Source organism: Poecilia formosa, unplaced genomic scaffold (assembly GCF_000485575.1).
Source record: "Poecilia formosa unplaced genomic scaffold, Poecilia_formosa-5.1.2 Scaffold6, whole genome shotgun sequence".
In the NCBI taxonomy this organism is placed as follows: domain Eukaryota; kingdom Metazoa; phylum Chordata; class Actinopteri; order Cyprinodontiformes; family Poeciliidae; genus Poecilia; species Poecilia formosa.
In genome coordinates, this window is record NW_006799945.1 from 1,321,788 (window position 1) to 1,349,712 (window position 27,925).

The window sequence follows — 27,925 nt, forward strand, 5'->3', positions numbered from 1 at the left end:
ATATATATATATATATATATATATATATATATAGTAGTTGTAATGATGTGAAATTACATTTTATATGATTAAGTTTTGCACAACTTTCAAGCACAAAGTGCAAATGTTTAGCTATTTTTTTTTATGTTTAGAATTTGTTTTTAATTATTCAAAACTTGAAGAGCTCTGACTGTTCTTACCAGAATATAATTATATTTATCATATATGACTTTTAACTGGAAAATAAGTAACTTCAATTTCAGAAATAATGCACATTTTTAGCATTTGACAGCAAAAAAAATGTATCACCAACATCTACTGCCAGTTTTCTGCGACAACAAGGCCATTATTAATATGTTCATTATGTTAGTTCAGACAACCTAAAAATCCTTTTCTGAGCTGACAATCTGCTTCCTTCGGTTACAAGTTCATCAGCTTATTAAAGAAACTTCTGAAAGGAGCAGGAATTTATGAGCCAAACTAGTATAAATCTGTTTATTTGCGTCATAAAATCTGGGAAACCATCCAAAACCCAATGAACAGCTTTACTATTTTGTCAATATAAGAGTGAACGAATAAAACAACATGCACAAATTACACAGAGTTTTCAGTTCCTGCAGACAAGATCAAATTAAATACCCGATGAATCCTGTTGGAATAACATCAAAGTGGTCTCCACAGTAAGTTCTCTATCTCTTTTGATTCTGTTTTTTCAAGCCATGACCTTCAGCAGACATGGGAGGAATTCCCAACCATAACTCAGGGACACTGGGCATAGGTAGAAGGATGGAGACTTTATTTGCAGTAAAGCAGATGCTGCTCCAGTATCAGCCAAAAAAAAAAAATAGTACTTTATTAAATAATCTGTCTACATTCCACCCCTCGCCTGTGGTCATGATCAAAACACCAGGATATGAGATATAGTTGTCTGGTATAAGCTTCCTCCACAGGAATCTGTGGACTCGGACTCCCAGGTAGTGTTAGGACTTCCATCATCCGACCCTTGAGTCGAGCAGAAGCTCCTCCAAATCAAAAGGACTCAGCTGAGGTAGTTTGTGTGATTTTTTAAAAATTATTATTATATTTCTGTGGTCTCTGTGCAACAGGAGTTTCATGTCTTGGATGAGACCAACAAACGGTGCTAATATTTCCACCTTTTCTAATTTACTGCCCTGCTGCAGCTTCACCAGAGGAGTGTTTGGGTTGAGTGGTTGCATTGGTAGCTCACTGGTGTCATTTAAGCTTCTCCCAGAATGAATAAAGCTTGGCAGCAGGGGTGTTAAAATGCATCTGAATGAGAAGCCGCAGGCAGTGTTGGTTGTCCTCCCAGAGGCTGAATGATGAATTATTGAGGCTCACTCGTCTCTGTTTACCCAGACAAATATGCCCTTTAGCTTAAAACGTGTTTAAGGGAGCGAGATGCAAAGGCTTTTTAAGGCATTGTGGTTGTAAAGTTAAACTTTTGTGACATGTCCAGGCGCCGGGCTTCAGCTTTACTTCTCATGCTCACCTTCATGTTGCTCCTTACTGTGTAAACTCTGTGGGAGCTGCTAGAAACCATGTGTCCTTTGTAAAGAGGCCATTTTTGGCACAGGGAACTACACGATGAAGCCTAACTGCTGGACAGCATCTGTTTGTCCTGTGCTGCAGCTTTTTTCTTTTTTTTTTCCTGTCACAGACACAGTAGGACCAGTATGAAGCAAAACAAAAAAAATTGTCTTTTATTGCTGTTGCATAATCTTACACCAACAAACTCAGACAAATTGGGTATTTTTATTTAACTTGAAAAGAAAATGACCAATTTTAAGAAATATTAGTTTGTAACAAAATAAGTACCATAATCAGAGGTCTCCATCACTTCTAATAAAACAAAAAATATATATAATTTTCAGCCTATACTTTATTCTTATAATTATTCTGTGTTCAAGAGCTTTTTATTGATAATCTATGGCTTTCTGTTTCCCCGATTTCTTAGCTATTCTTCAAAATGGGAAAGAAAAGTTCAGGAAAACTGTAATGGTGTTGATTTTTATAAATCAGGAAGAGTCTGCAAAAATATTATCTACCTTGTCTCCATAGCAACACTTTATTTTAAATATTAATAAACAAGGAGGAGAGAATATATACATTTGTTAAAGATCAGAGTTTGCCTCTTGTAAGACAAATTCATTGTACTGTTCACATTTTCCTGAGCTCAAATTATGCACTTTAGTATATAACTTAGCATGTTTAAAATATGCCTGTTTTCTATTTTAAGCTGAGTCTGAGTTAGCAGAAGCACAATTCGCTTTATGTAACATTATTTCAGCGAGTGGCCGCATCAGTTCTCAGTTTTTCCGTTTACATGTCAGAAAGGCTGTTTGAACCGTCTGAGTGTGTTTTCCACAGCTCTTGTGTGGATTGGGGCCTCAGTGACTTCTGGGACTTCAAGAGGTGCTGGACAGACTGCAGTATGAGCTCTGTGCTCCACAGATGTCCCACGTACATCAGGTCCACCCATAATCAAACAATCACCGTTAAACATAAAGAGGACTCAGTGTCTTTTATTTCAAAAAGATAAAAGTTTGAGAGAGGGCGGAGGGGGGGATCATTGAATTTTTGCTAAAGAAGTTTGACAGCTTTGTCCAGATTAATAACTCCTCTTCCCCCCCCCCCCAACATTTGACCTCTTAATTAGGTGAGAAATGCAGCTGGGATTAAATTTGTCAGTTATGAGAAATGTGTGGGATGGTAAGACAATGTTGACATGTGTTTTTTGCATTTAATCAGCTTACATTTGTCTGATATTAAAAATTATTTAATGATCAAAACAGAATCAATCTGTAAGCGAGCAAAGACATCTTCAAAGCACTGTACACACATTAGCTGGTATATTTACAAACTATTAGCAACTTTAATTTGAAAAACAAAACAAAACAAAAAAAAACAAACAATTAACTTAAACTAATGTATGTTAATTAAAAAGGAACAAATAAAACAAAGAACTCCCTTGAAATACTTTTTTTTTGAGTCTTATCTATGATTATGCAACAGAATAATCTCCCATCATTTAATAATCCAGTGTTTCATTCAGAAGCTAATAAATGATTAAATCATCTTTCTTTTGGAAATTTAGGGAAGGTCATCGGCTCTTCTCGTGAAATGTACAAAAAATGTCAATCAGCTGAGAATATTCTCAAACACAAAGAGGATTACATTAAATCCCTTTTAGGTGTTGGATCCTAACTGTAGTCTGCACACCTACCTCAAATGATTTTTTGTATATCCCTCAAGTTATCCTATGGGTGTTGATTAGTAAGTGGTGATTATAAAAGCTTCTGTCTGCTCAACACACAAGGATGCATCAGACTGCGTAGACTCAGCAGACTGAATGCCTTGGGATCTTATTTGTTCCAACAGAGTCTAACCTGTTTTTTTTTGTTTTTGTTGTTATTGTTTTTGAATCACGGGGGGAAATGATTCAGATGCATTATTTTAAAGCTGTTAGACACAAATCCAAGTTTTCCAAGAGTTCAAATAGCATGCCTCAAAGTCTCTGCAGGAGTTCCTCTGCCCCTGTGAGCAACTGCACTAGTCATCATGTCTATTTTAGAGCTTTTCTTTACCTAAAGTGATGCCTGGTGTAAAAAAAAAAAAAAATTTACGTCATTACACTGAGCTAAAAGCAAGAACGTGGGAGTACTTTTTTTGTGCTGAGATAATTCAAATTAAGCATGTTTCTATCTGGGGTAAAGATATCCTCCTTTTAGAAGCTGTGAACCTCTGACGTGTTTGGACATGAAGGTGTTCTCACCTCGTGCTTCAGATCAGCAGCTTCGCCGCAATGTTATTATGAGCCTGGTGGAGAGCTGAGAGAAACAGCAGCTCAGCACAGACCGTATGTTGAAACAGGCAGCAGCTGTGGCTCCATCTTTGTTTTCGTGCTTACCTCTGATTCTGCAGACCTGTTAAAGACTCACACAGTCCACACCAGGACATGGACAGGGCCTCCCACACGCTAATCTGCAGCTATCCAAGCCTTACTGAGTTTTACAAACTCAGCATCGCTCCAGCCCACATAAATCTAACAACCAGAAGACATATATTTTTTTCTTTTTTTTTTATAAACACCAGCGTTTAATTCCTTCTTTCTTACATTTTTTCAAAATGTAAAACTGAAAAAAGCTAAAACTGGCTTCATTTTGAACCTTTAATGTTTGAGTGTTAAATATTATGTACAGTTCCATTCAGGCGCTCACACTGTGCTGTCCTTTAATTGCGTCCCTTGCTAGTTTTGCTCTTTAGTGATGCATTCGAACTGTTCTATGAGCACTGATGATCTAATTAACAACTTCAACTGTTTTTGAAGACAAGACTTTGCATAAAAAGTTTGATTGTTCTCAAATCCACACAAGTTCTACATTTTAGTCCTACAACTACCTGGATAAATGTCCCGTTTGCAAGCTGCAGAAAAAAAACACAGATTGTGTAGCCTTCAGTGAGGTCTTGGCATGATTTTGCATCAATAGTTGACCATTTTGCTTTGCACTATTGATAAAATCTATTTTAAATTAGTTAGATTCCTCGCAAGGCCATGCCTGAATGTAATTCCAAAACCTTCATGTTAGAAAGCGCTATCTATTTAAGATGTGAGTTTGTGTCCATGTTTCAGTCATCAAACCCAAACTACCTCTGACAAAAGGAACCACCAAGTTGAAACACCAAGTCCAAAACTTTGCACCTTCAAGCTTGAGTGGTATAAGAAGAACATTTAAAGTACATTTATTAATGAGGGAAACATCAGTATTAGATTCCTTGCTTTAAGCACAAACTAGTGACAAAAAACAATTAAACTTTATGAATGATGGTGAAATATTATAGTGCATGCATTTTTTTTTATACATTTAGAAGAGCACTCCAATGGCAGCTAAAGAAAAATCTGAGACTGCAGGTGTTTAGAGAAAAGGAAGTTTGAGATCAAATGTTCCAGATATATATTTTTTGTGGCTGCTTATGGTTTAGATTTTTTAAAAATAGAATGTCAGACAATGGCTCGCTAAAGCAACAGCAGCACAAAGTTTTTATTGAAATGACTGTCTGACTTTGTTTGCTGGATGATGTCTTTCAGTTGTCTGCAGAAGGGACAATCATTTTAATTCAGGCTAGAGACTCTGTACATTTACATTTTAGTTCCAGAAGTGTGCACTGGAAATCTACTGAGAGACAATGAGGCTAACAAAATGAATCTCCAAAATAAAAAAAAAATTAAAAAAAAGGCATTTATATTTGCAGGATTATATTTATGCACTCATGTTCCAGTGGAGAGCTTTCGCGGTAGGACATGTGTGAAAAGCATTTGTTTTCCTCAGAAAGTCACAGCCAGATGTCCTGAAGTCTGGCCCGTGTGTTAATTGCTGGATCTGGGAACGTGGCGACATGTCTCGGATGGAGCAGAGCTTGTAAACATTCCACAAGCAAAACATTTCAGCTCAGCCAAAACCTTACAGGAAGCACTAAGACACAATGAGAAACCTTTTGTCTGTGTATTTTCTCTTCACAGGAGGTCCTACAAAGAATTGTCAGTTTTAATTAGCTTTAGCATCCCTTTTTATTTATTTCCCTTTGTGCTTCAGCAATTCAACTCATGATCTCCGGGTTGTCTGTCTTTGATCAAAACATCAAGGCTGAAGATACCCTGGTGGAAAAACACCTCAGCTGTCCCAAATGTTTATCTCACTGATGTTGAACAGACTCACCTGCACAGTGATCAACGTGCGGCATATCGCATGGCACGAATCCAACTTTTGATTCTCTTCATTTGTGAGAGGACGGGGTATAAACAATGCACGCTGATTGCACCCTTCCACTCGCTCCCATATCCATCACCAAACCAGGCGCGATTTAAAGCGAATGCATGGTTCTTGATCACAGCTTCAAAATATCCACCCAGGATCTATCTCCGTGTTGTTTCACGACTGATGATGAGGTTTGGCAGAGGGATTTGTTACAGATGCCGCCTGATCTTAGACCATTATTGTAATTGAGGTTTCCACCAAGATGTATTGTTATTGTTTTTCCTGCTGGGCACATTGCTGGGCCTATGGGGGATTATTTATTCCCCCCTTATTCAAATATGCAGGCGCAGCTGCAGCGCAGAAGACAAAGTGTTTAAAATATTAGACTTATTAAATGAGACAAGGAGCAGGAATCTTAAGTTTTTCCTCTATTGTTTCAGGCAAGTAACTGTATTGTAGAGGTGACTTCTGGCTCTTGTGTCCCCTCAGTTTTATAGGATGTGAATATTAGCATTTTATCAAATCTATGCCTCTTGTATTTGTAAATCCATTCTTACAGCGCTAAAGGCTTTGTGGCAAAGTTGAGCTCACAGCGACATCAACAATAATTGGCAACCCTGGATAAAGTCTTTCAAAAATGATCTTTGAAAGGAAAATAGGCCCAAAGCATCACACATTCTTCACCATACTTTACGGTAGAGATGATTTTCCAAACATTTATCTTTTGTTTAACACCAGACCCAGCTTCTTTTTTTCATTTGTGTGGCAAGTTAGCATGTAGATAGTGCCTGATCATTGTTATGGAGATATGGCAAGACCAACATAACTGTGAATGAGGTTTGGAGATATTTTCACCTCCCTTATCATCCTAATGTTTTATGATTGCAAGTTCAGTAACTTACTACCAAGTAAAATGTTTTGAAAGTTGCTCTAACAATTTAGCTTTTTCCAGACTTTCAGTCTCTTTTATGTAGATTTAGTTTGAATTTGTTTAATTAATTGAGCATTCTCAAAACCCCTTTGTACTGTTTCCTGTCATTTTTGGAATAATTTTGGTATATCACTAGGTTTATTTGTATTTTACTACTGTATTACACTGTAGTACCTACATAGTTTGTAATTTAGGGGACCTTATTTAACAAAATGCAAAGCACGTTTTGGTGCTATGTTGGGGTTTAGAAGAGAACATACAGCAGCGCCACTGAGACAATACAAATGCAAATTGTGGTAGAAATGAATAAAATTTCAAATGAAATTTTCCTGATTTTCATTAAATAAAACATTTATTTTTTTTCTGTTTTTCTCTGCATACTAACTAGGGGTGTCAATGAGCGTGAAGGACACTTTTGGATGTTTTCTTTTAATACATTTATAATGTTTCAAATTAAATGTAGGTTATGACTCAAAAATGCTATAAAACGTCTTACTGGTGAATTAAACACAAGGTTTTAGAAGCAGATCTGTTGATCACATAAGGTAGGTAGAGAGAGTTTGGTTCTGTCCTTCATTATAAGACTTTCATCCATCCATCAAATTAAAATCACTTATCCCTAGTGAGGTTGTGAGGGGTGCTGGTGTCTATCTCCAGCGGTCATAAGACTTTCATGTTTTATGTAAAATCACTAATTTAATTTAGACTGTACTGAAGCTCTTCAAATGATTTATGTAAAGTTACCATGGAAGGACACCCTTTTTGTACATCACAGACACTTTTACCACAGTAACAAACTGTGACCCACTTACCCGTTAAATTCCTTTTTGTCCCCATTTTCCCAATAAACTACAGACGGAGAAGGAGGAATGAAGAGAAGCCAAAGGGACGAGAGGAGAAGGAAAGAGCACCATGCATGATATAATGTGTTGTACGTGGACCTCTGGCCGACTATAAATAAAAGTGTCCGTCTGCTGAAGGTCAGAAACTTTCTTGCTTTTTCCATAAACGCTTCTCCAAATATCTTGTAGCTTGTCACAATTATTTAGTCCAGATGGGGTCATTGTCTGCCAGCTCCGTGGCTCCACTTGTCCACCGTCAACCTTGACTTCTCTGCCAGGACTCTAATTTCCAAGAAGCCTGATCTCTTTCACCCCGTTTTCTGCCCTCCACTTTCCTTCCCAGTGATATATTGATCCAGACGAGTGCCACTTACTCCGCTCTCCTCTTCCAGGCCCCATTGTGACCTAAATTCCTCCCGTTACAGTCATTAATTAGCTGTTGCAATTCTGCCTTCCCGAGGGAAAGTGGGAGTATGAAAGAGCTTGTTAAAGGGCCCATCACTAAGGGGGGATTAATCAAACGTTAGGCACGTGGGATCCATTTTTTTGGATAATGCCACAAACAGTCCAGCACAAAACAAAGACTATATGTTTCCACTTGTCCTCCAGGTGTTACACTCAAACAAACTCACCACCTTCATTTAAACGCAGTTATCATTTTTAAGTGAGCATTATTAATCATTTGGGTACAGACGTTTTCTCCATAGATACTTGCTCGCTTATTAATATAATTACACAAAATGTGCCAGCAAACGCTTCAGGCTCGATCAGGGTTCCCAAGCACAAAATGAACGAATGCGAGCGTTTCCAGGTTTGGAAACGTATGGGAGAAGGAATTATTAGTAAAAATGTATGGATTTACATATTAATCTTTTTATTCTATTGTGCAAATCTTGCCATATCTTTAAAACAAATCGTTGGGATAACATTTCAGTCCATAATGTTTCATATGTCTAGACCCCTCAGATCTTCTGGTTCTGGTCTGCTCTGCATCGCCAGAACCAGAACCAAACGAGGAGAAGCAGCATTCAGTTTCTATGCAACACAGATTTGGAACAAACTTCCAGAAAACTGTAAAACCGCTGAAACACTGGGTGCCTTTAAATCTCAACTTAAAACCCACCTGTTTAGAGTTGCTTATGGCTAAAATGCGGGTTTTGATGTCCTTGATGTTTTTAATGTTTTTATCTTTACTTTTCATGTAGTTATTAACTTCTTTTTATTTCTCTTTCACACTGTCTATGTAAAGCCCCCTCGGACAATGTCCCAGTCTATATCTAGGGGTGTGAGAATCCTTGTTAAATTACGTTTAACTAAAGTCCTACAGGGTTTAGAGTCCCATTTGGCGGCGTTTCAACTAAAAACCTAGAGGTTGGAGTCCTTGTCAAACAGTGTTTTTGACTAAAGTCCCAGAGGGTTAGAGCCCCAGTTAAACGACATTTAACTGAAGACCTAAAAGGGGTCCGGGTTTTAATGTTTTTATCTTTTTTAATCTTTTTCAAAATGTCTCTCTTTCTCACTGTTTATTCAATGTCACATGCTGTTTTTATTTTAATTATGTGAAACACTTTGAAATGCCTTGCTGCTGAAATGTGCTATACAAATAAAATTTGACTAATTGATTGATTGATTGATATGTAAAGCCTAATCACTGTAGAAAACCTTTGGACTTAAAAGTATGAAATCAAACTAAGAACTAGACTCCAATAGATATTCATCATTTTCGCCAACAACCAAAACCCTTCTTTTATTTTTTAAAGGGTTAACACAATTTTATACTACAGATAATTAAACTGCTTAGGCATAATTCTATCATATTAAACTTAAAAAAGGAAGAAAAAAAGCGTCATAAAAGAGAAAAGGAAAAACAGGTTTATTAGCAACATCTGATCAAACAAAACAAATATATAGACAATATGCTGTAGGCATGTTAGTAAACATTCTCACACAATATCATTATTAACATGAGCGTAAAACAAGTGCACGATAAGTAATTTCCCCTCATATAGGTCATCAAAGGAGGTTTATATTAACTTCATGGCAGGGCTCCATACATTACTCCAGCAGCTGATTCACTACAGTGACCCATTTAATAAAGAAGTGAAACATCGATCCTCAAGTCATTGTGCAAGGCTTCAAAGGAAAAAAAAAAGTGCAAACCTCATCATCAACATCATCATCTGATTGGTAAACAGCAACAGTTTTTTTTCTTTCTTTCCAGTGTTCACATATTCACAACACATCCATAGTGTTTATAACAGGTTTTCTCCCACTGTCCACACGCATAAGGCCGCAGGCACGTGTAGCACCAGTAGTAAGTATCACACCTATAAAGAGTGTGTTTCAGGGTGGTGTGCAGTTTCAGGGGGTGAAATAAATCATGATACTTGGAATGAACATCCTTTCGAGTTTGATATTACCTTAGTGTTGGAATACTGTAGTTATTGGTTCATACAAGGGCCATTGCCTTTGTATTTATACAAGTATTTAAACATATCCAATATATTGTAAGGAAGGTGCCTAACAAGATGAGCTTCAAAGTCACATTGTCTGCTGCTAAGTCTGTGTCTGATAGATTCAAGCCAGAACACAAACAGGGGGGAGGCTGTCTGAGCAGCCAACAGGGAAACTCGTGCTTTGAAGAGGACCGCCATCATTAATTCCCCCTGCATGTCCCCGGCACGTCGGGAATAACAAAACTGTGCCGATAGCCGTCACTGGACAGTCTGCTGCTTTGTTTTGTGCTGCATTTCTAAGCAATTTGTGATTCATGTATATTATTGTTAAGGCAGAGGTTTCTGTGCATTTTATTTCCATAATAACATTTTTGCAACACCAGCCTGTGTCCTTACATCTGGAGTTGCATGTTGGCAACAATTTTCAAAACTTTTTTTTAAATTTATTTACAGGATAAACAGCTTTTCTGACTGAATTTTTGGTCATGTGCTGAAGTTGGCACACATCTGTGTAAATGCATCAGTTTAGACAAAACACAACAAAATTCCTGAACAGTTTGTGCTCTGATTTTTTTAAGGAGACCCAATCAATGCTTCCATGTATAAATCATTGTTATCTATATTAAGTCATATAAAGCAATAACTTATCATTTTAAGCAGTGGTTATTTTCTTCTTTCGAACAGCAGCCACTTTGCCTCAAGAAGAAACTATTTTAGACTTCTATCAAATCCTTATCTTTATGCCAGTTTCAGTGTTAAGCATGAAAATAGGAAAGACCATTATAGATAACTTAAACAGTGAAATAACATAAATATAAATAGCTGACCTAACCTAACCCTAACGTAGCCTGAACTTCTGAGTTTCAGAATCTAAACTCACATAACATTACTTGGTCAACTCAGATTATATCCAGCAGTCAAACAGCTTGGTGCAATTTGGTTCTTGTTTGAAAATATATGCCATCATAACCTGTGCCTATCAAACTGCAGTTGAATAAAACTAAAAACTTGTAGAGCTCCATTGATTTGGTTCCATTAAGTACTGTATTTTATTTTTTTTTTATGTTTTAAACGCAGTAAAAAACAAACAAACAAGCAAAGAAAAGAAAAACAAACATAAAACCACTGCCCCATCATTGCCTGGGTGGGTTAAATGTTTTGAGACACTCTTTCTGGCCTGGAAATCCAAATATTTTCAGGTAGAATTAAGTAAAAATTGTCTTCCTTACAACGTTTCCTTAATGCCTCGGTTCGTCTTGATTTAAAATGTGTGTTTGAGGTTCATATTTCTGTGTATGACCACAAAGGGGGGGACTTTCTTTAAATAATCATTGTAAACAGCAGTAATGTACAGAAAAAAAACCCCATCAACAATATGACAGTGACTTCCTGACTACTTTAAACCTAAAAACTAAATCAATAGAGTCAATCATGACAGAATCGACCTTTTTTTTCCTAACATTGTCTCAGTGATGAGTATTTCACAGAAATACGAATTTCTTCACTTGTCCTTTCATCTTCCACTGAACAGCTGTGATTCCCATAAAGCTTTAAGAAGTTCACATCAACTATATCTCAATATGAGAGATCAGCCAAAGAAAGACGATTAGTTGTGATGAAATTGTGACGACCTGTTTGGGTATTGCTCAGACGGTTGTCTTCTTAATGGCTCGGTTGAAACGGATTTGTAGGCGTCTTCAGCTGCTCTTGTGGACTGAAGGAGACGTTTGCAGGCTCCCCGCTGGGGAATCCTCTCTCCTCCTGTTCCTCATCCTGAAAGTTGAGAGATGAGATAAAAAGACAGTTAAAAATGGTCCAGAAAATAAAAAGACTATATCTCCACCTGTGCTGTTCATTTCAATAAGCCATTTTCTTCATCTTTATGTGGACTAAAACTATTATTAAAATAGTTCAACTTTAATTGGCAACTAATCATAGGAGAGTGGAACTTTTAGCTGCTTCCATTCACTACTGATAAGTTTCACTCAACAACTGTACTGCTTCATAATGTAACGTTTTCTGGTGACACCCAACAATGCCGGTCAGAACAGGAGTATCCATAATGTCTTATTACATGATGAGAGCATGTAAAAAAAAATTTTAAAAATCTAATTATGTTGTACAAACATGATTAAAACACGCCGTCTTCAGCAGGAAAAATGAGTACACGGGGTAATAAAAAGTGAAATTATAATTTTAAAGGAAAGTTTAAACGTGTGAAGCATGTTTAAAAAGTACTGTGATTAAAGAAAGGGACTCTCCAGACTAGAAGTCCGCACCGTGTCAGCCGTCTCCTCCCCTTCAGTGTGCTCCCCGCAGTGACCATACAGCTCCATATCAGAAAGGGCACTCTCCAATGCTTCCTCGTCATAGTCAGTCTGATAGTCTGACTCTTCTGAGGAGGGGAGACAGAGTGAAAGGAAGCAGGTAGTGGGTGAAAAAGAAAAGATTGTGTGAACTGAGGACAAGATGCATGCGACCGATTTAAAATGTTTAAAACCATGTGAATTTAAATAGTGACAAAAGACACAATGAGGATTAAGAGAAGAATTTACCACCTCCCTGTAGATAATTTTGTTTGCACTTTTTTTATATAGAAATGCCTAATTTAAAGAGTCAAAACACATTTTTCTTTTCTTCAGTGCGTCTACTTTCTCATTAAGATATAACAACAAAAATCCTTTCTCTGTCCACACCCAGTTCTAATGGATACAACTGTTAATTTGGTCTTTTCAGCAAAACATGTCAGCTGATGGATAAAAAAAACAAAAAAAAACAACCAACAACACAAAAACAGAAGAAGTGTAGAGATGTAAAAGATCCATCTACCAGACAGAATGTCAACACATTTTTAGAAGAACCATGATGTGTTGCTGAAAGTGGCAGTGCTGAATTATGTGTCAGTTTTACCATCCACCACCGCAGGCTTGACAGGCTCGATGCGAGACACGATTTCTGCAAGGTCAGTGAAGGAAGCATTGGGACATGTCACCACCTGAAAGACACACAAATTCAACTCATAAATAGCAGAAATTGTGTTTTTTTTTTTTTTTTTGACCAGACATTTTAAGCCTCAAAAACTCTCATCTAGCAATCAGCCATTTTTTTTGGCAAGTCTAATGTGACATGCATGGGATGAATTTGACCGACAACCTGATGACAACGCATCTCCGTTTTGTTTTGCGCTCGGAGTCCTCACTTGTCACTCAAAGCTTTCCTGACCAAAATAATGCACGACTTCAAGTAATAACTCAATCCAAAGGAGTTCAAGTAGGAAATACCTAACGGACACAAATGCATATGCTGGAAAGAACAGAAGTATGGATCAGGACTGGAAGATAAAACAAGTCAGCTCTGTTCATAGATAAAATGAACAGAAATTCTCAGCTATGACTTTAGTGACTGGGGAACAGAGATGCTCATTTAAGATAACATGCATGGATCACTGCATCTGTTGTTAACAAGAACTGTAATCCCTCATCTTTGTACTCCATCTGCAGGCTCCATCTGTCTGTGCAGCATGAGAGTGGTACATAAATCCAGTGGAGTCTGCAAAAAGATCTTGCAATCATGTCACGGTGAAGAGAGAGAAAAATATTCACGCAGTTTGAATATTTTTGCTAGATTTGGCTTTTCCCTTGTTTTTTTAAGAGAGTCACCATTCTGTTAGTAAACATCTAATTTTGAATACATTAATAAATAAATCTCTGACATATTCTTTGTCTCATTCTTTCAGCATTTAGCCAATTCTAACTGACCTAAAACAAGAGAAGTTTGGTCTGATTTCATTTCAGACACTGGGGGGCAAAAAAAAGGCATGTCTATTTTCATGTGTCTATTTTCATAGACACATACAGTAAACCAGAAGTTTACTGTATGTGTTTGAAGTTAACCAGAAATACCCAAAAGCTGTGAAAAAGACATAAATGTGCAAAATAGTTGAAAAACGTTTGTTGTTGCCACCAAATTCTTACCAACAATATGGTGAGAAATTTCTTAAATGCATAACCCATATTTGTTTAGCTTCCTTAAAAGTTGCATAAAAGACAGAACTAAAAGTTATACTAGTCGTAAACATTTAACCTTCAAAATAGGAACCCATTTTTTTGTTTGTTTGTTTTAAATCAAATCTTCATATTTTGTTTCTATAGCTAAATAATTTGTGTCTTGAATTTTTTTTAAGTAACGTGATTTTTAAAGGGGAAGGCATGCATTATTTCTCTTGAGACACATCCTACAAGACGATCTGAAAATAGCAAGACATCATTAAATGTCTGTGTGGGAAGGCTGTTGTTTTAAAGAATAAAAATGGGAGTTGGTCAAAAGACAGCATCACTGTTCAAATCTGAAACCCTAACAATAGCTTCAATCTTGCCTCCATTTTTCAATAAGGTGCATAAGTTTTCTGCCGTTTTGTTGCTGCTGAGTATTTTGCACGTCAATTCTGCTCTCGTTTTATTGTGCACATTACTGCAGCACTTTGGAGTTAATTTGTCACTGTCTTATTTTGCTTTGTAAGGATGTAGCCTTTTCTAAATATTGATAGGAATCAGATCCAGAGGATTTTTTTTTTACTTCAAGAGTGGAACTTAAAACAGAAACTGGTTTTCATTAATGATTTTTTTTTTTGTCTGAATCCAACAAATTTCACATTATTTAATTGTGATTATCTATATTTGATGAAACAAAGTGTGTGTTCCCTACAGACATCATGTCTCATTCTTACATTGCTCATGGTTTGGGTGTTGCGGGTCTCCTCTTGGTGCCGGTCTTTCATCATCTTCTCCACGACGCCACTCCGCCTCCACACATCAAACACGGTCTTGCCATGCTGGTAGCCCACTTCCTACAACACACAAATATTCACTGATCTGAAAGAATATATCATAAGAACCCACCAGGCATTCTTAGGATTGGAAAGAAACCATAACCATTAGAGTGTTAGATTGAACAAAAAGCCAAGTGTGTCTCAAACTTACAGCTATCTCATCAAACTTGCCAAACTCCAGAGTCCGATATCTGTCAATTGGCGGCCTGATGTACTCGCAATAGTCGCTGCTTTTAACGGACTCCAGGTGCCTCACGCAGCATACGTAAGCCAGCCGGGTCTGAATCTCTGCCATGTTCAACACCTGTTGAAATCAACGTAAAGCTCAAACAAACAAACAAAAAAAAAAAAAAACACCTCCATAAATATCTTCATTGTTATTCATAGATTTGGTTTATTTCTTGGAAACCTCCTCCCACCGTTTGTTGGGTTTTTATTCGTTAATCAATTCATCACCTTCACTTTCTCTGCCAGGGGGTTCAGGCGTTTCCATAGCACCCACCAGCCTGAGAGCGAATCGCCGTAATTAGTGAGGTTGGTTTCATCCCGGCTGCCCACGTCAATAGCTATCACCACCTTGGCCCCCATGGAGCGCGCCACATCAGCTGGGAAAATCGAAGGTAGCCCAAAGAAGAAGAAGAAGAAGAAAAAAAAGAAACACATATTGAGGTACAGAAAGAACATCTGTAATATGTTGATAACTGAGAGGGTGAGCTTAACAAACCTGGCAGGTTGTTGATGTAACCCCCATCCATCAGCAGGTGTCCATCTTTGGGGTCACAGAGAGGGGGCAGATATCCCGAGAGAGACATGCTGGCTCGAACGTACCGCCACAGAGAACCTAAAACAGCAAACAGGGCATTTTATTAAACTGTATTTTTAAAATTTGCATACAGGGACAACTACATTTATTGACTGGTAAACATGTGCAAAAAGCCTCAATATTAAGGAATCACTGAAATAATGTGTATTTGAGTAGATTTATTCAAGCAAAAACATATTTCAAGAAAATTATTATTTTGTTTTTTCTTAAAGCCACAATTATTGGCAAAAACTCTTATAAAATAAATAAAAAACTATACTAAGAATACACAAATAAATACACTAAATCAGAGCATCTTGGAAATTATAATTAGTAAACCAGACAAATGTCGGTTGATCTTAAATCAAGAAAAGCTAAAACTAAGCAACTACTGGCCTACACTTCCTCAAATCTACAATTAAATAAATAAAATTTTGATAAAACAAATAAAACTATGACAAATAAAGCTAGACAGTGCACAGATCATTGCATAGAAATAACTTTGTTTAAGGCTTTTGTTCATATATTTCATAAGGATCTTGATAATTGTGCTGGCCACAAACTGTTTAAAGCAAAAGCCACTAAACTCGGGTTTGATATAATGTTTATAAGTAAATACAGATTAAACCACCTTTATTTGCAGGCATTGCTAAATGAAGAAACATTTCCTAAAATTGTGATTTGGGTAAATCTCCAAGCAAAGACAACCTAAAAAAATGAATTAATAAAAGAGAAGTAAAAAGGAGAGAGAATCAAACACACAAATTCAATACTTACCATCAGTGTGTACTCTCATGGCTGAAGCACTAATGTCAGTAGTAATATTAAAATATGGGATCCAAAGGTCCTGCATTTAAAAAAAAAATAAAAAATAAAATAATTAGAACAATAAAAAACAACATATAAAATATATACTTCCTTTTTTGTAGCTCACCTCAATCTGTTTGCTTTGAAACACTTTACTGATGCTGGAGTTGAAGCCAGCACCAGTAAACATGGAGGACATCGGATATGTGAAATCCCAAACCTTTTTAAATGTTGAGGTCATTTCCTTTTGGAAAAGAGCAAAAGACATATTTTCATTAAGTAATGACAGTATTTGTCTTGCCACACGCAAATATTTTCCTTTTTTAACTGACTATTTTACAAACCATCTTTTCGTAAATTTTATTTGTAACACCCAAGATTGCCACTGCTCTTTAGCAAAACACAAATCTTGATGATATGAAACCACATTAAAAAAAAAAGGTCAGGAAGAAAAACTGTATTTAAAACGTTGCCAGCAGTTTGCTGTCTCTAGGAATAGATGAAATGTTAAAAAAAAAAAAAAATCTTAAAGAGAGGGATTTTCAGTTCACTTTACTCAGCTTCTTGTATGCTACTTTAGTCAGTTAATCTAGAACAACCCGAGTTGACGAAATTATCCGCAGTTCAAAGATATTAGTTATCTGAACAAGAGGTTTAACCACTATTAGTCACACCTGCAGCAAAGATCATTTTAAAATGTCTAAGAGCATTGAACAACATCTTACTGCAGCAGCTGCTAATCACAAAGGTTCCTGAAACACTTAAAGGATTGAGGTTTTAGATGTGCTGGCAAAAAATAAGAAAAAAAAAGCTCCTGTTACAAAATAGTTTAAATATGTACATGTTTCTTTAAGGTACTGAAATAATTGCTTGACTGCTGTGCATCAGCTGCCTCGTTTAAAAATAGTAATATGCTATAAACAGTGAGCAGGATGTTGGTAACCAAGTCGATATTTAATGCACAAACAGAAGAACAAACGGATGTAGAGGATGTTGGATACATCTCTTCTACATGTTTATTTGCACCTGAAGTCCAATTTCAATATAAAGACATGGAAAAAAGTTTAATGGAACCCCAGATGTATCAAAAGCTCGCCATGTAAATCAATGTGCAAAGTAATAAGAACAAAGGTAAAATTACTGGACCAGAAGGGAGTCTAAGCTGATTTTTTTTCTCCATATATTCAAATTAAATCTTTACCAGAGGTGCCAATAAATGTGGCAAGCAGTTTAGCAGTGAAAAAATATTTTATCAAATTGCAAAAAACAGACAGACAGACAGACAGACAGACAGACAGACAGACAGACAGACAGACAGACAGACAGACAGACATGTTCTCTTTCCACATTGACAGTCAAACTGTCTAAAGGCCAGACAACACTGCGACAGTGTTGGATTTTATTGTGTGACTGATGAAGCATGGCTCATGTAGACCGGTCTCACCATTGCCCATTCTCTGGCTCTAATCCTCATCCGGCTGAGGCTGCGGTCCTCAGCATACAAAGCCCCCATCAGCGCTCCAATCGAAGTCCCACCGATCAGGTCCACCGGGATGCCGGCCTCGCACAGCGCTCTCATGATCCCCACCTGGGAGCAACCCCTGATTAGGAGACGAAGAAGATGAAACGGGACACCGACTGTAAAAAGACTGCATTTGTGTAAAAAGACTGGTTGAGGAACTAGTTTACCTGGCCCCTCCCCCGCCGAGGACGAGAGCGATGGCGTTGCCCGTGAGAACCCGAGCCAGACGGGAGAAGTCAGAGTGGCGGTCTGCAGGCTTCTCAAACACACGCTGGTACAGCGAGATGGAAAAAAAAAAAAAAAAAAAAAAAAAAAAAAAAAAAAGCAAAGAAAGGGAAGTTAAGAGGAATGAGTGAATAAATGACGACGATGATGTAGACTGAGAACGCTGAAGTGCAGCTGGGCCAAACTGGACCACGTAAGGTGCTTCGATAGATGAAATATTCCAACCAGCTTGGGGAGGCTCCTCTTAGAGAAGACCCTTCTGGGACAGGAGAGATGGAGGTGCCTTGAGATCCAGCTTCGCATGTTCAGCCAGTTCACAGTTCCTTGGGGAGGAGGGCCATCTTCTCGGTGCAACAACACCAGCTGCTTCTGGGCCCGCACTGCACTTCCTTCTAACATGCGCTCCAGCTGAGGGAGGGGAGAGAGAGAGAGCCATCGAGCACAGATGTTTCAGAACATTTTACATTTGACACTTTTTCCTGTGTGATGTTGGCACAGACGGACGAGCGCTTGGTGAAAAAAAAAAGTTTGGAAAACTTAACAGAAGTAAACAGGCAGACATGGCATTTCTGCTGGTAAATTGTCATGAATAAAGGATGAATCTTTAGATACTGAAGTTTCTTACATCAGCCCAAAGCCACACGTCATGACTGACTTTTCTAAATAACACTTAATGCCACTGCAAATTTAAAAAGCATGCTGCCCTCCATGTGTTTTTCCCTTTATCTAATCAACTCCTTAATGAACATTTTGATTAAAGAAAACAAGATAATGGCCCGATCAGATTATTATCAAATTACCCCCTTCTGCCTCTGCTGAAGATAGTGTTAAGATCAGGATGTTATTTTTTTTTTTTTTTTGTAGAGAAGGTGTTTGCCCCACAGATAAAAACCAAGTAAAAGATACGACTCATTCTGAATTTGGGTAAATATTGATCCGTCTTTCGATTTCTGCTTCCATTTCCTGGTCAGCAGGGGCACATTCCTCTTTCCACTCCCCTCTAGAGGAGATTACCTCTCTTTCGTCACTTTAAAACATGGACTCTCTTTCACAGCATCCGTCCAGTCTTTGCTCATTTCTCAAACATATTTAAGGGTTAAACACAAGTCACCCTGACCCGATTCAGCCATTACAATGGTTAAACAAGAAGGCCACAACCTGATTCGACTGAGTAATGATCAGAAGTGGCCTTCATATTACATTAGAGGTGATTGTTATGTTCAGATTTTTTTTTTTTATCTAAAATGCAGAAAATTTTAAAAGATGAACTATGAGGATCCTAAGCAAAACTGAGGGGGAGAAACTGTCCTTCTACAGATGTGTTACTAAAACTTTAAAATATCCACTCGCAGATTAAAAAACATAAAAACAAATGCAGAGTCAAGCTGCTGCCAAAAATCTAAAAGAAGTGCACTGAGCACTTCTAGAAATAAAAGATTTCGTATAACCAACCTTTGCACTCAAACAACTTTGATTCTTTAGCGCACTGCTTGCAAAAACAAAGTTAGATGATAGAAACAATTCTGAGGATCAGATCATGTTGACAAAATTAGCTACAATTTGAACACAATGTTCTCCATCAGTGCAGATCAGACAACTTTAACTTATGAATGGTAAGTAGTTGATTCTGAAAGGTTCAGTTGGGACTGGATAACTAGTAAAGTAGACGATAAAATGATTTCACTCTCATTACAAATTACTATTTTGAAGTTGCTCTTGTAGGAAAAACAATTACAAAACAGACATTACATTGTAATACAGCTACTGATAAAATAAAAAAAAACACAGCTATTAAAAACACTTTTTTGCATGCATCAGTATGACCTCCATCTTCCCTCTGTTTGCAGCCAAGTCTTTCCATCTCACCTCCCCAACAGCAGGGTCTTGCTCCCCAAGTCCCACAATAATGATGCAGTCAGCCTGACGGATGCACCGCTGAGTCCACGGGGTCAACGTGTAGTCGGTCTGATACAGAACTATGCGATGTATGTCTTCTTGTTGGCCCAGCCAGCTGGAAAGACGGTATTCATGGACACTACGGACAAAGAGAGTTCATAAATAAAGAATACTGTAGATCCATTTTTTGCATCAATAAAACAAGTTTAAACATAAATGAAAGAGCAACAGCGGTACCAAAGGAAATACTTCCCATATATCTAATGCATGTTCAGGGAAAGCCTAAGGCCTAAAGCCTAATTATCAAATGTAAATATGAAACTCTTTTTAGTTTTGACATCAACATACCTATCCAGTGCTGCAGCTCCCAGCCTCTGCTTGATAATGTCACTTGTAAGCAGAAGAGTTGGTCCTGCGCGAGATCAAATTACATTTATCAAATCAACGTCTTCTCAAGGCAACTTCTACAGTAGCCTACAGCCCCCTGTTAAAACTAAAACTTTTCCATGACCTCGTTCGTGTTTCTTTGGGAGAAGAGCATCAGCATGCTACATCTCATTGTGGCAATATTCAGTCCCAGTCTCTTACAAAGGTTCTTCAGGTTAATCAGGTGAATTTAAAACGACTGAATTATTTAAACTATTAGCTTAAGAATTTGCACAGTTATGTTACAAGTTAATCGCAGCTTTAATTCTTCTTGTATTTTCCCTAAATAATAAGCTGAGCAGTTTACAATTTTTAGATCAACTGTACACGTGTGCCTATTTAAATTTTATTCTTTAAAGACTCAAAAGCTGATTGTATTAAAATGAAAACTTTAAAAGGGTAAATCTTCTCGCTTGCTTTGTCGCATACAAAGCAATGGAGTCACCAAAGCAAATCTGTCCTGACACGCTCAGTCGCAGCTCAAACCAGGATAAGCGGTTAAAAGTCATTAACAGTCCATTGTCAGTAATCCTGACCAATCATGTTTCTATGGCTTTGTTATGTATACTGGAAATCTCTTTTGAGGAATAGCCACCTGTTTTCTTTGTGCTAACTTTTCACATAACATTTCCGCACCAATTATTACAACAAACACAGTTTTCTGCTTCAAATGAAAGATTTCCTTTCCAAGAACACCGACTTTGTGTCTTCCTCTTTTAGCTTTAATTGTTTTTTTGTTTTTTTTTATTGTAATAACTATAGATGACAGGGCTTTAATTTTAATAAATACCTCCGAAGGACTCTTATGCGGAATGACATAAGAGTAAAATGAAAGCATCATGTCGGTGTGACCGTTGTCTTACCTATAGCAATGAGGGCATGCTGCAGCTCCAGGGTGAAGGTAGTCAAAGGCACCTCTTCTGATACAGGCAGGACCGTCACAGTAGAGAGGTTGGAGGCTTGATTCCCTGCATCCCACTTGCTCCCTGGAGTGTGGAGTGCCAAGCTACGAGCTGAACAAATCATTAAATTGTAGACATGTCCCTCAAAAAGATAAAAGCATTGGAAAAAACTCAATATCTAAGCAACTAAACATTCAGCATCACAATTGGTGTACTGTAACATCATGAGAAAGTAACATTATAAACCAAGCACACACCTGAAAAAGGAACGTTGACCTGCTGAAGAATCTTTTGACCCAACAAATGGATCAACCTTGTGACGACCTATGAGATCAAAATGTTTTATAACCAATTTTGCTTTAAAAAATAAAAAAAAAACATCAGGAAAACACTGAACTTGCACATGAAGTACAGTTTAGATCATGAGTACCTGTGGGAACCTCCTCTTGATGGAGTTGAGCGCCCCCTCTGGTAACTTAGCCAGTTCTGAATCTCGAACAGCGTGAACAGTTGTGGCTCGGTTCTGGTGGGTCAAGGCCTCCACCTGTAGAGACACTTGTTGCTTTATACTAAATCCCCACAAAATATTTCACAATTGCTGTTTTACTGTATCTTATCCTTCTCAAAGGCAATTAAGAGTCTGAAATGGTGTAAGTATGATATAGCATAGAGGTACATCACTCTAACCTACTTTTCAAAGTGGAAAACACCAGAGAACCTGTCATTCAACTCAGGCGAAGTACTGTTGATCTTCATGTGAAGGAAATGTTTCTCTCCAAAACTGATCTCTACACAATTTAAAAGTCTAAAAAACAACTTGAACTGAGAAACGAGGTTTGTCTTGGCACCGTGTGCAGTGAGGAACGCAAAACTCACTGTTGGAGAGTAGCAAATGTTTCAGAGTGAGATTATGCAATGCAATTGAAGCTAAATGCTTCAAGGGTTTTCGAGCATCTTTTTACTCATAACTGTGGAGCGTCCTGTGGATCGTACACTTCCTTACTTGTGTATTAGTAGAGAAAAGCTCTCCATTTAGGTCAACCCAGCACTGCTTGCAGTGATCAACATACTTCACTACTTGTTTGGTGCGACAACAACGACCTCAAAGACTTCCGTCTTCACAAAAATGTCACCGCTAGTAAAATGTCTTGGTGTGCTTAAGTGTAGGCTCTCGGTTTGCCCAGAGCTTATACCCTCTTATAATCTATAAGAGGCGTGGGCAGGTAGCCTATTTGAGCTAAGGTCTATAACTCACCTAAACAAGTTAGAGGGGTGACAAGGCACTTTATCCTTGCAGTATTTAGACCAAAGCAAACCACAGAAATTTCATTAAGACTGCAGGAAATTATTAACTTATGAAAAAAAAAAAAAGAAAAGCCTTATTCAGCTCCTTCAAGACATGAATCAGTTATTCTTTACACACCCATTTACTGCTTACGAGTCCTGTAATAGCACAGTGTGAAACAAAGATCACAAGTGAAAAAAGGAGCTGTAAATGAGTTGTCTTCATTTCATGTCATCAAGAAGAGCTGACGTCAATACAGTGAGGCTAAATGTGTCTCCGAGTGCTAGACACCTCCATCGCATCCCTATTTTCACTACCACAACAGCTGCAATGACAGCTTTCCTCCTCCAAGTAGCAGTAACCATAGCATCCATCAGCCCAGGTATTATTAGAAGCATTGTGGCAGAAACCCGTCACCACAGCAAGTGGGAGGCCAGGTGAGGGTAACTAAGAGGTTTAGCTTTAAAAAAGTAGCCCAGGTGTAAAGCTATAAACAGCATAGCCTTTAACAGCAGAGTTTAGCCATAAAGAGCAAAACTTGAATCTGGGGAAAATAAAACTTCAACGTGTAAAAAGTTGCTCAGCTAAAATAAAAAAACTTTGATTACTGATTATTGAAAATGGTATAAATAAATATTTTTGAGGTGCATTTTTAATAAAATGTTGTTTTTTTTCTAATTGACAGCAATTTTTTAATTAATTTAATAAACTAAATGTAAATCTTGTTTTAAACAGCTTTTTTCCCCATTGGCAAGCAATACTGAAGTAAACATCAGCGTTACATCCAGTGTAAGCGTGTCCAAAGTGAGGCCCTAGGGCCTTTTGTGGTCCTTGGAATAATTTTGTGACCCCCTAATAGTTGTTATGGAGATTTGGCGACCCTAAAATGCTACTCTCTGCTGCAGCTGTCTCACAGTAAACTCAAAAAAACATGCTTTCCTCTTCATCACTGTACATATTGGCTTTTCTTTTTTTTTTTTTCAAATAAAATTGATAAAAATCACAAAGAAAAATAATTTTTTTTTCTGATTTTCCACATTTAAAAAAAACTTTCTGCCTCATGTCTTACCACTCCAATCAGGTCACCACGTCCATACTCTCCTATCAGCTCCTTTTTGCCGTCGTCCTTCCTGATCACAGAGCGTAGTCGACCACTCAGCACTATAAAGGTGCTATCTGATTTTTCCCCCTGCCTAGGAAAAGTAAATAAAATAGCTTCAATTTAGTTAAATAAATCTTATTTAGTTGAATATGCTCAATTATTAACTTCTTTTTTTGGGATGTTCATCTTTATCCATTCATAAATGTAGACAACGTTTATGAAAATGACAAAGATTTGACGACAAAAACCTGTAAACAGCTCTGCCAGCCTCCACAGCCATCCAATCAAGGGCAAAGTCTATCTGTCTGATAAAAGACGACATCCGCCTGGAGACGGTGTGAGCAACATTCAGGACCACTTTTGGCTCAACACGCATTATCCTAAAGAATTAAAGAAACAAAGGTATGGAGAAATCAAAAGTTAAAGTGGATTTTAGCACAAAATGAGAACACGTTAGAATGATCGCAAACAGGACGTGACTGACTCGTAGAAGTGGGTTTTGGAAATGGAGAGGAAGCTGCAGTCTCGCTGGGCTCGAACCGTAAATATGAGAGGCTCTCCGGTCAACACAGCGAGCTGACCCACAAGCTCCCCAGGATGCGTCACAAACAGACGAGTTTCTTCTTCACGATCAATCATCCTCTGATAAACATGGAGGAGCCCGGAGATCACAAACTGGATGCTCACTTCCTAGAAAACAAGCAGGGACGAGTCAACTGAGGGGAAATTAAAAAGCTAGAGGGTTTGATGATGGATGTTTATTGGACAGCAAAAAAAATCTGCCTGATGTTTGTTTAAGTGTCAACTGTATGTTGCATTTCTGCATTTTGATCAGAAGATCTAATAATCTCCTGAAAGTATCACAAGGCTGATTGGCAGCACAAGTAATAAATATGTAACTTAAGATCTAGAAAAATCCCTTGCAAAAAATGATATGTTACATAAATTTAACACAAAAAAGAAAAGCAAAATGACTTTGAACCAAATCTTATACTCTTGGAAAGCTTGTTTATTCACTTTAAATGGTGCCACATCTGCAAAAAAAAAAAAAAGATAAAATAAAAAAGGGGTGAGGGGGTTTGCTTGAGCAGCAAAGTTGAACATGTGGGCTGTGCCAAAAAACAAATAAATACCTGCCAAATTCTTTCTACCTCTGCCAACCTACTTCTTCTGATATCAACTTGTATTTGGTGGAGTTTATTAGGTTGAATGGTTGGAGTACGGACAAACATTTGAACGTTTTTTTTTAATTCAACAAACAGGTTCAATTAGTAACGTGCAGGTGGAATCGTACACAACCACAGCAGCCCGGCATTTCCTCCTCATCCTGGTCACCAGTCTGATCACACAAAACGCCCAATGAAAATCAGAAACAAAATAAGTCATTTGGTACAGAGAGGATTTTCATGGATGTAATCCACAAGCTTCAACTGTGCTGCTCAACTTGCAAACATCTCATTTCTCTTAAAAACATTTGCTTTCAGTGGCTTCTTACACAGTACGAGTTGTTTTGTAGTTTCTGTCGTACTGTACTTATAGTATGTTTTATTTTGATTTTATTATCGTTTTTATTTGGTTTGTTTTGATGCGGCATAGCACTTTGGTTAAAATAAAGACTTTTTTTTTTAAACATGCTTTATAAATAAAATGGATTTGGATTTAAATCATTCAATGGGATTCTATTTCAAATGCAGCATCATTTAGAGAAAATTTGTGTTTTCAAAAGTTAGGATGTCTTGTCAAATAAGCATTGTTAGACATTTTTATTACCTCCTGTGATAAGTACATAATAGCTAAAAATACCAAACAACTCAGCTAATGGATTGTGAAAAGAAATTGACAACAGTCATAAAAATTTGTATAAAAAGGAAAAGGTTTTCTCTAACCTGGTCTCCTTGACGAGCTACAACAGAACCTGCCTTCACATGGTGAAGGGTCACCCTGCCATCAAGTAAACTGGGGTCCTATAAGAAAAAAAAAGAAATTAAATTAAAACCTTCATTACAACAGTATAATAAAAAAAAGAATCTTTCACCATCTTGGAATGAGATTCTCATTTATTGAAATGCATTTGTATTGATACAGTTACCTGCAGCTGGATGACTCCCAGGAAGTCTTTCTTAGCAGCCTGGAGGACAGTGCTGCTTTTACCAACGTTACTGGCGTCAGGCTGCCCTCCACTGTCAGTGTAGTGGAACACCTCAGACGGTGTTTGCTGCATCGTCACATTCTTCTTTAGAGCAGACTACAAAGCCGGACACAAGGAAGTCATTTAAAATCAGACAGTAACCGCTGTAGCGTTGTGAGGTACAGCAGCTTTCTGGTTAATTTCACACCCAGTTTCTCCTCTCAGAGAAACATTAGAGCAAACATAAATGAGAAGTTAAACCGTAAAGTCTTACCTTCTGAGTGAGAGGACTGGATGGAGTCTCCTCTATTGTGACACGAGCTCGTTCACAAGCCATGTTAAGGTCATTTCCTGTTGTGCAACGCAGCAAAGAAGAAATTTTACAATCATAATTCCTCTTAAAAAAAATATGTGAAGGACAGAAAAAAATAAAATAAAGTGACCCACCTCCACAATCAGTGGGAGCAGAGACAGACCGCGACCTCCTACTGCTGTTTAGAGGACTATCCTTAACACCATCTTTTAAAATGGAAAACAGTACAAGAAGCAGATCAAACATGAGAAATTAAAAGCTTCATTTGAAATGTGTGCATGTGTAAGATCGTTATACCTGGTTCTGAAGTGGTCTCATTGGTCACAGCTGGAAACTCATCCTGGAAATGGTGACGACGAGCCGTCTTTACAGAATTTACCTCAGACATCACACTGTTTATATTGGACAACGGCACAGCCTGACTCTCCTGCCAAAGAAAACATAAGAGAAATAAATTCAGGTCTTTAATCTTTAGAAGCACAGACAATTGTAAGCTCCAAGAGCAGGATCCATTCACAAATGAGTACACCTCTTTAAAAAAAAAAAAAATACTGATTTTGAAGAAAATGATTTGTGCATACTACTGAAATTATCAGATGGTACTAAAGTCAGTAACCACCTTAGGTCAGTGATCCCCATTTTTTGTGAAACGTTTGCATTCATTTCTATTCACATTTCCCTGACCAGGAGGAATGACAAAGTTGTGAAGCTGTGCTTAATGATCTGTAAAAGTAGCTTCCCTGTGTGTGATCTAGTGTGCAAATGCTTTTCTAATGTTTGTTATGTGTAATTTGATCAAACGCCAAGCTTAGGTATTCAGCATGAGCCTCTCTGCGTGACTCTGTGTAAACACACAAATATGCGTGCACCAATTAATTTCCCTCCTACCGGATTGAAGAGCTCGGTTGTTAGGCCCAGATAGTTATGCAACGCCAGAAAGGTCACCCTCTGAAGTCGCACCATGATTATCTGCAAATCCAACAAAGTCAAGAATAATTAAACAGAGCAAGATATGTTCTTCACAAGTTTGTGATTACTTCTAATTTATGGAAATGTATTTACATTCCATATTTATTGTTAGACTTTCCATACCTGGATGACGCGAACAAGTGTCTCGGGGTATTTCTTGAAAACTGACTCAAAGGCTGAAGCAGATAAGCGTAAGATGGTGGAGCGAGTTGCAGCTCGTGCTGATACAGTCTTATATGGAGCTGGATAACCCTGGAAATAAGAGAGAAGACAAATTCAACTACAATAAAAACTCTGAAAATAGAAGAGGATGACCAACAGCTGCTATTTTTCTGTTATTGTATACATTTAACATTACTATACAGTCTATTCCATCTCTGGATGTATCTGAATTTTACCCTGCAGGTCTAATAAAAGCTTATTCTGTTGTAATCCACACATCAATGTTAAACTTCAACTACATTTCAAAAACTGGGTAACTACATGAGAATTGAAATAACTTCTCCTGTAATTATATCTATGCACAGAGCCATGCAAATATATTAATTCCCCTCAAACGTCTCTTAAATTCACAACCACAAACTTCACTGCATTTTAGTTTTATTGCTGTTTTTTGTGTTTGACCATTATATAATATACACCTGCGAATTGAAAAAAAGAAAAAAAAAGAATAAATGATAGAAAACTCTTAAGATCAAAGGTTGACCTGCCAGCAGAACACAGGCCACGAAAAGCTGG

General features: G+C 37.6%; 1 protein-coding gene across 1 annotated transcript in view; it reads right to left on the bottom strand.

Moving 5' to 3' along the window:
* Positions 1-9,384: 9,384 nt before the first annotated feature.
* pnpla7a (patatin-like phospholipase domain containing 7a) overlaps positions 9,385-27,925 on the bottom strand; it is a 21,924-nt gene continuing 3,383 nt past the window's right edge. The window contains exons 10-36 of the mRNA XM_007566098.2: positions 27,311-27,439; positions 27,107-27,187; positions 26,516-26,645; positions 26,353-26,424; positions 26,180-26,256; positions 25,867-26,022; positions 25,664-25,741; positions 24,262-24,467; positions 24,026-24,157; positions 23,745-23,868; positions 21,821-21,934; positions 21,648-21,714; positions 21,352-21,501; positions 20,411-20,474; positions 20,033-20,201; positions 18,393-18,574; positions 18,109-18,228; positions 17,864-18,020; positions 16,547-16,663; positions 16,390-16,459; positions 15,535-15,651; positions 15,267-15,415; positions 14,962-15,114; positions 14,709-14,828; positions 12,893-12,977; positions 12,262-12,377; positions 9,385-11,755 (exon numbers count right to left, since the gene is read on the bottom strand). Coding sequence (XP_007566160.1) covers positions 11,645-11,755; positions 12,262-12,377; positions 12,893-12,977; positions 14,709-14,828; positions 14,962-15,114; positions 15,267-15,415; positions 15,535-15,651; positions 16,390-16,459; positions 16,547-16,663; positions 17,864-18,020; positions 18,109-18,228; positions 18,393-18,574; positions 20,033-20,201; positions 20,411-20,474; positions 21,352-21,501; positions 21,648-21,714; positions 21,821-21,934; positions 23,745-23,868; positions 24,026-24,157; positions 24,262-24,467; positions 25,664-25,741; positions 25,867-26,022; positions 26,180-26,256; positions 26,353-26,424; positions 26,516-26,645; positions 27,107-27,187; positions 27,311-27,439 — 3,246 coding nt within the window. The 3' untranslated portion in view covers positions 9,385-11,644. The remainder of the gene's footprint in view (positions 11,756-12,261; positions 12,378-12,892; positions 12,978-14,708; positions 14,829-14,961; positions 15,115-15,266; positions 15,416-15,534; positions 15,652-16,389; positions 16,460-16,546; positions 16,664-17,863; positions 18,021-18,108; positions 18,229-18,392; positions 18,575-20,032; positions 20,202-20,410; positions 20,475-21,351; positions 21,502-21,647; positions 21,715-21,820; positions 21,935-23,744; positions 23,869-24,025; positions 24,158-24,261; positions 24,468-25,663; positions 25,742-25,866; positions 26,023-26,179; positions 26,257-26,352; positions 26,425-26,515; positions 26,646-27,106; positions 27,188-27,310; positions 27,440-27,925) is intronic.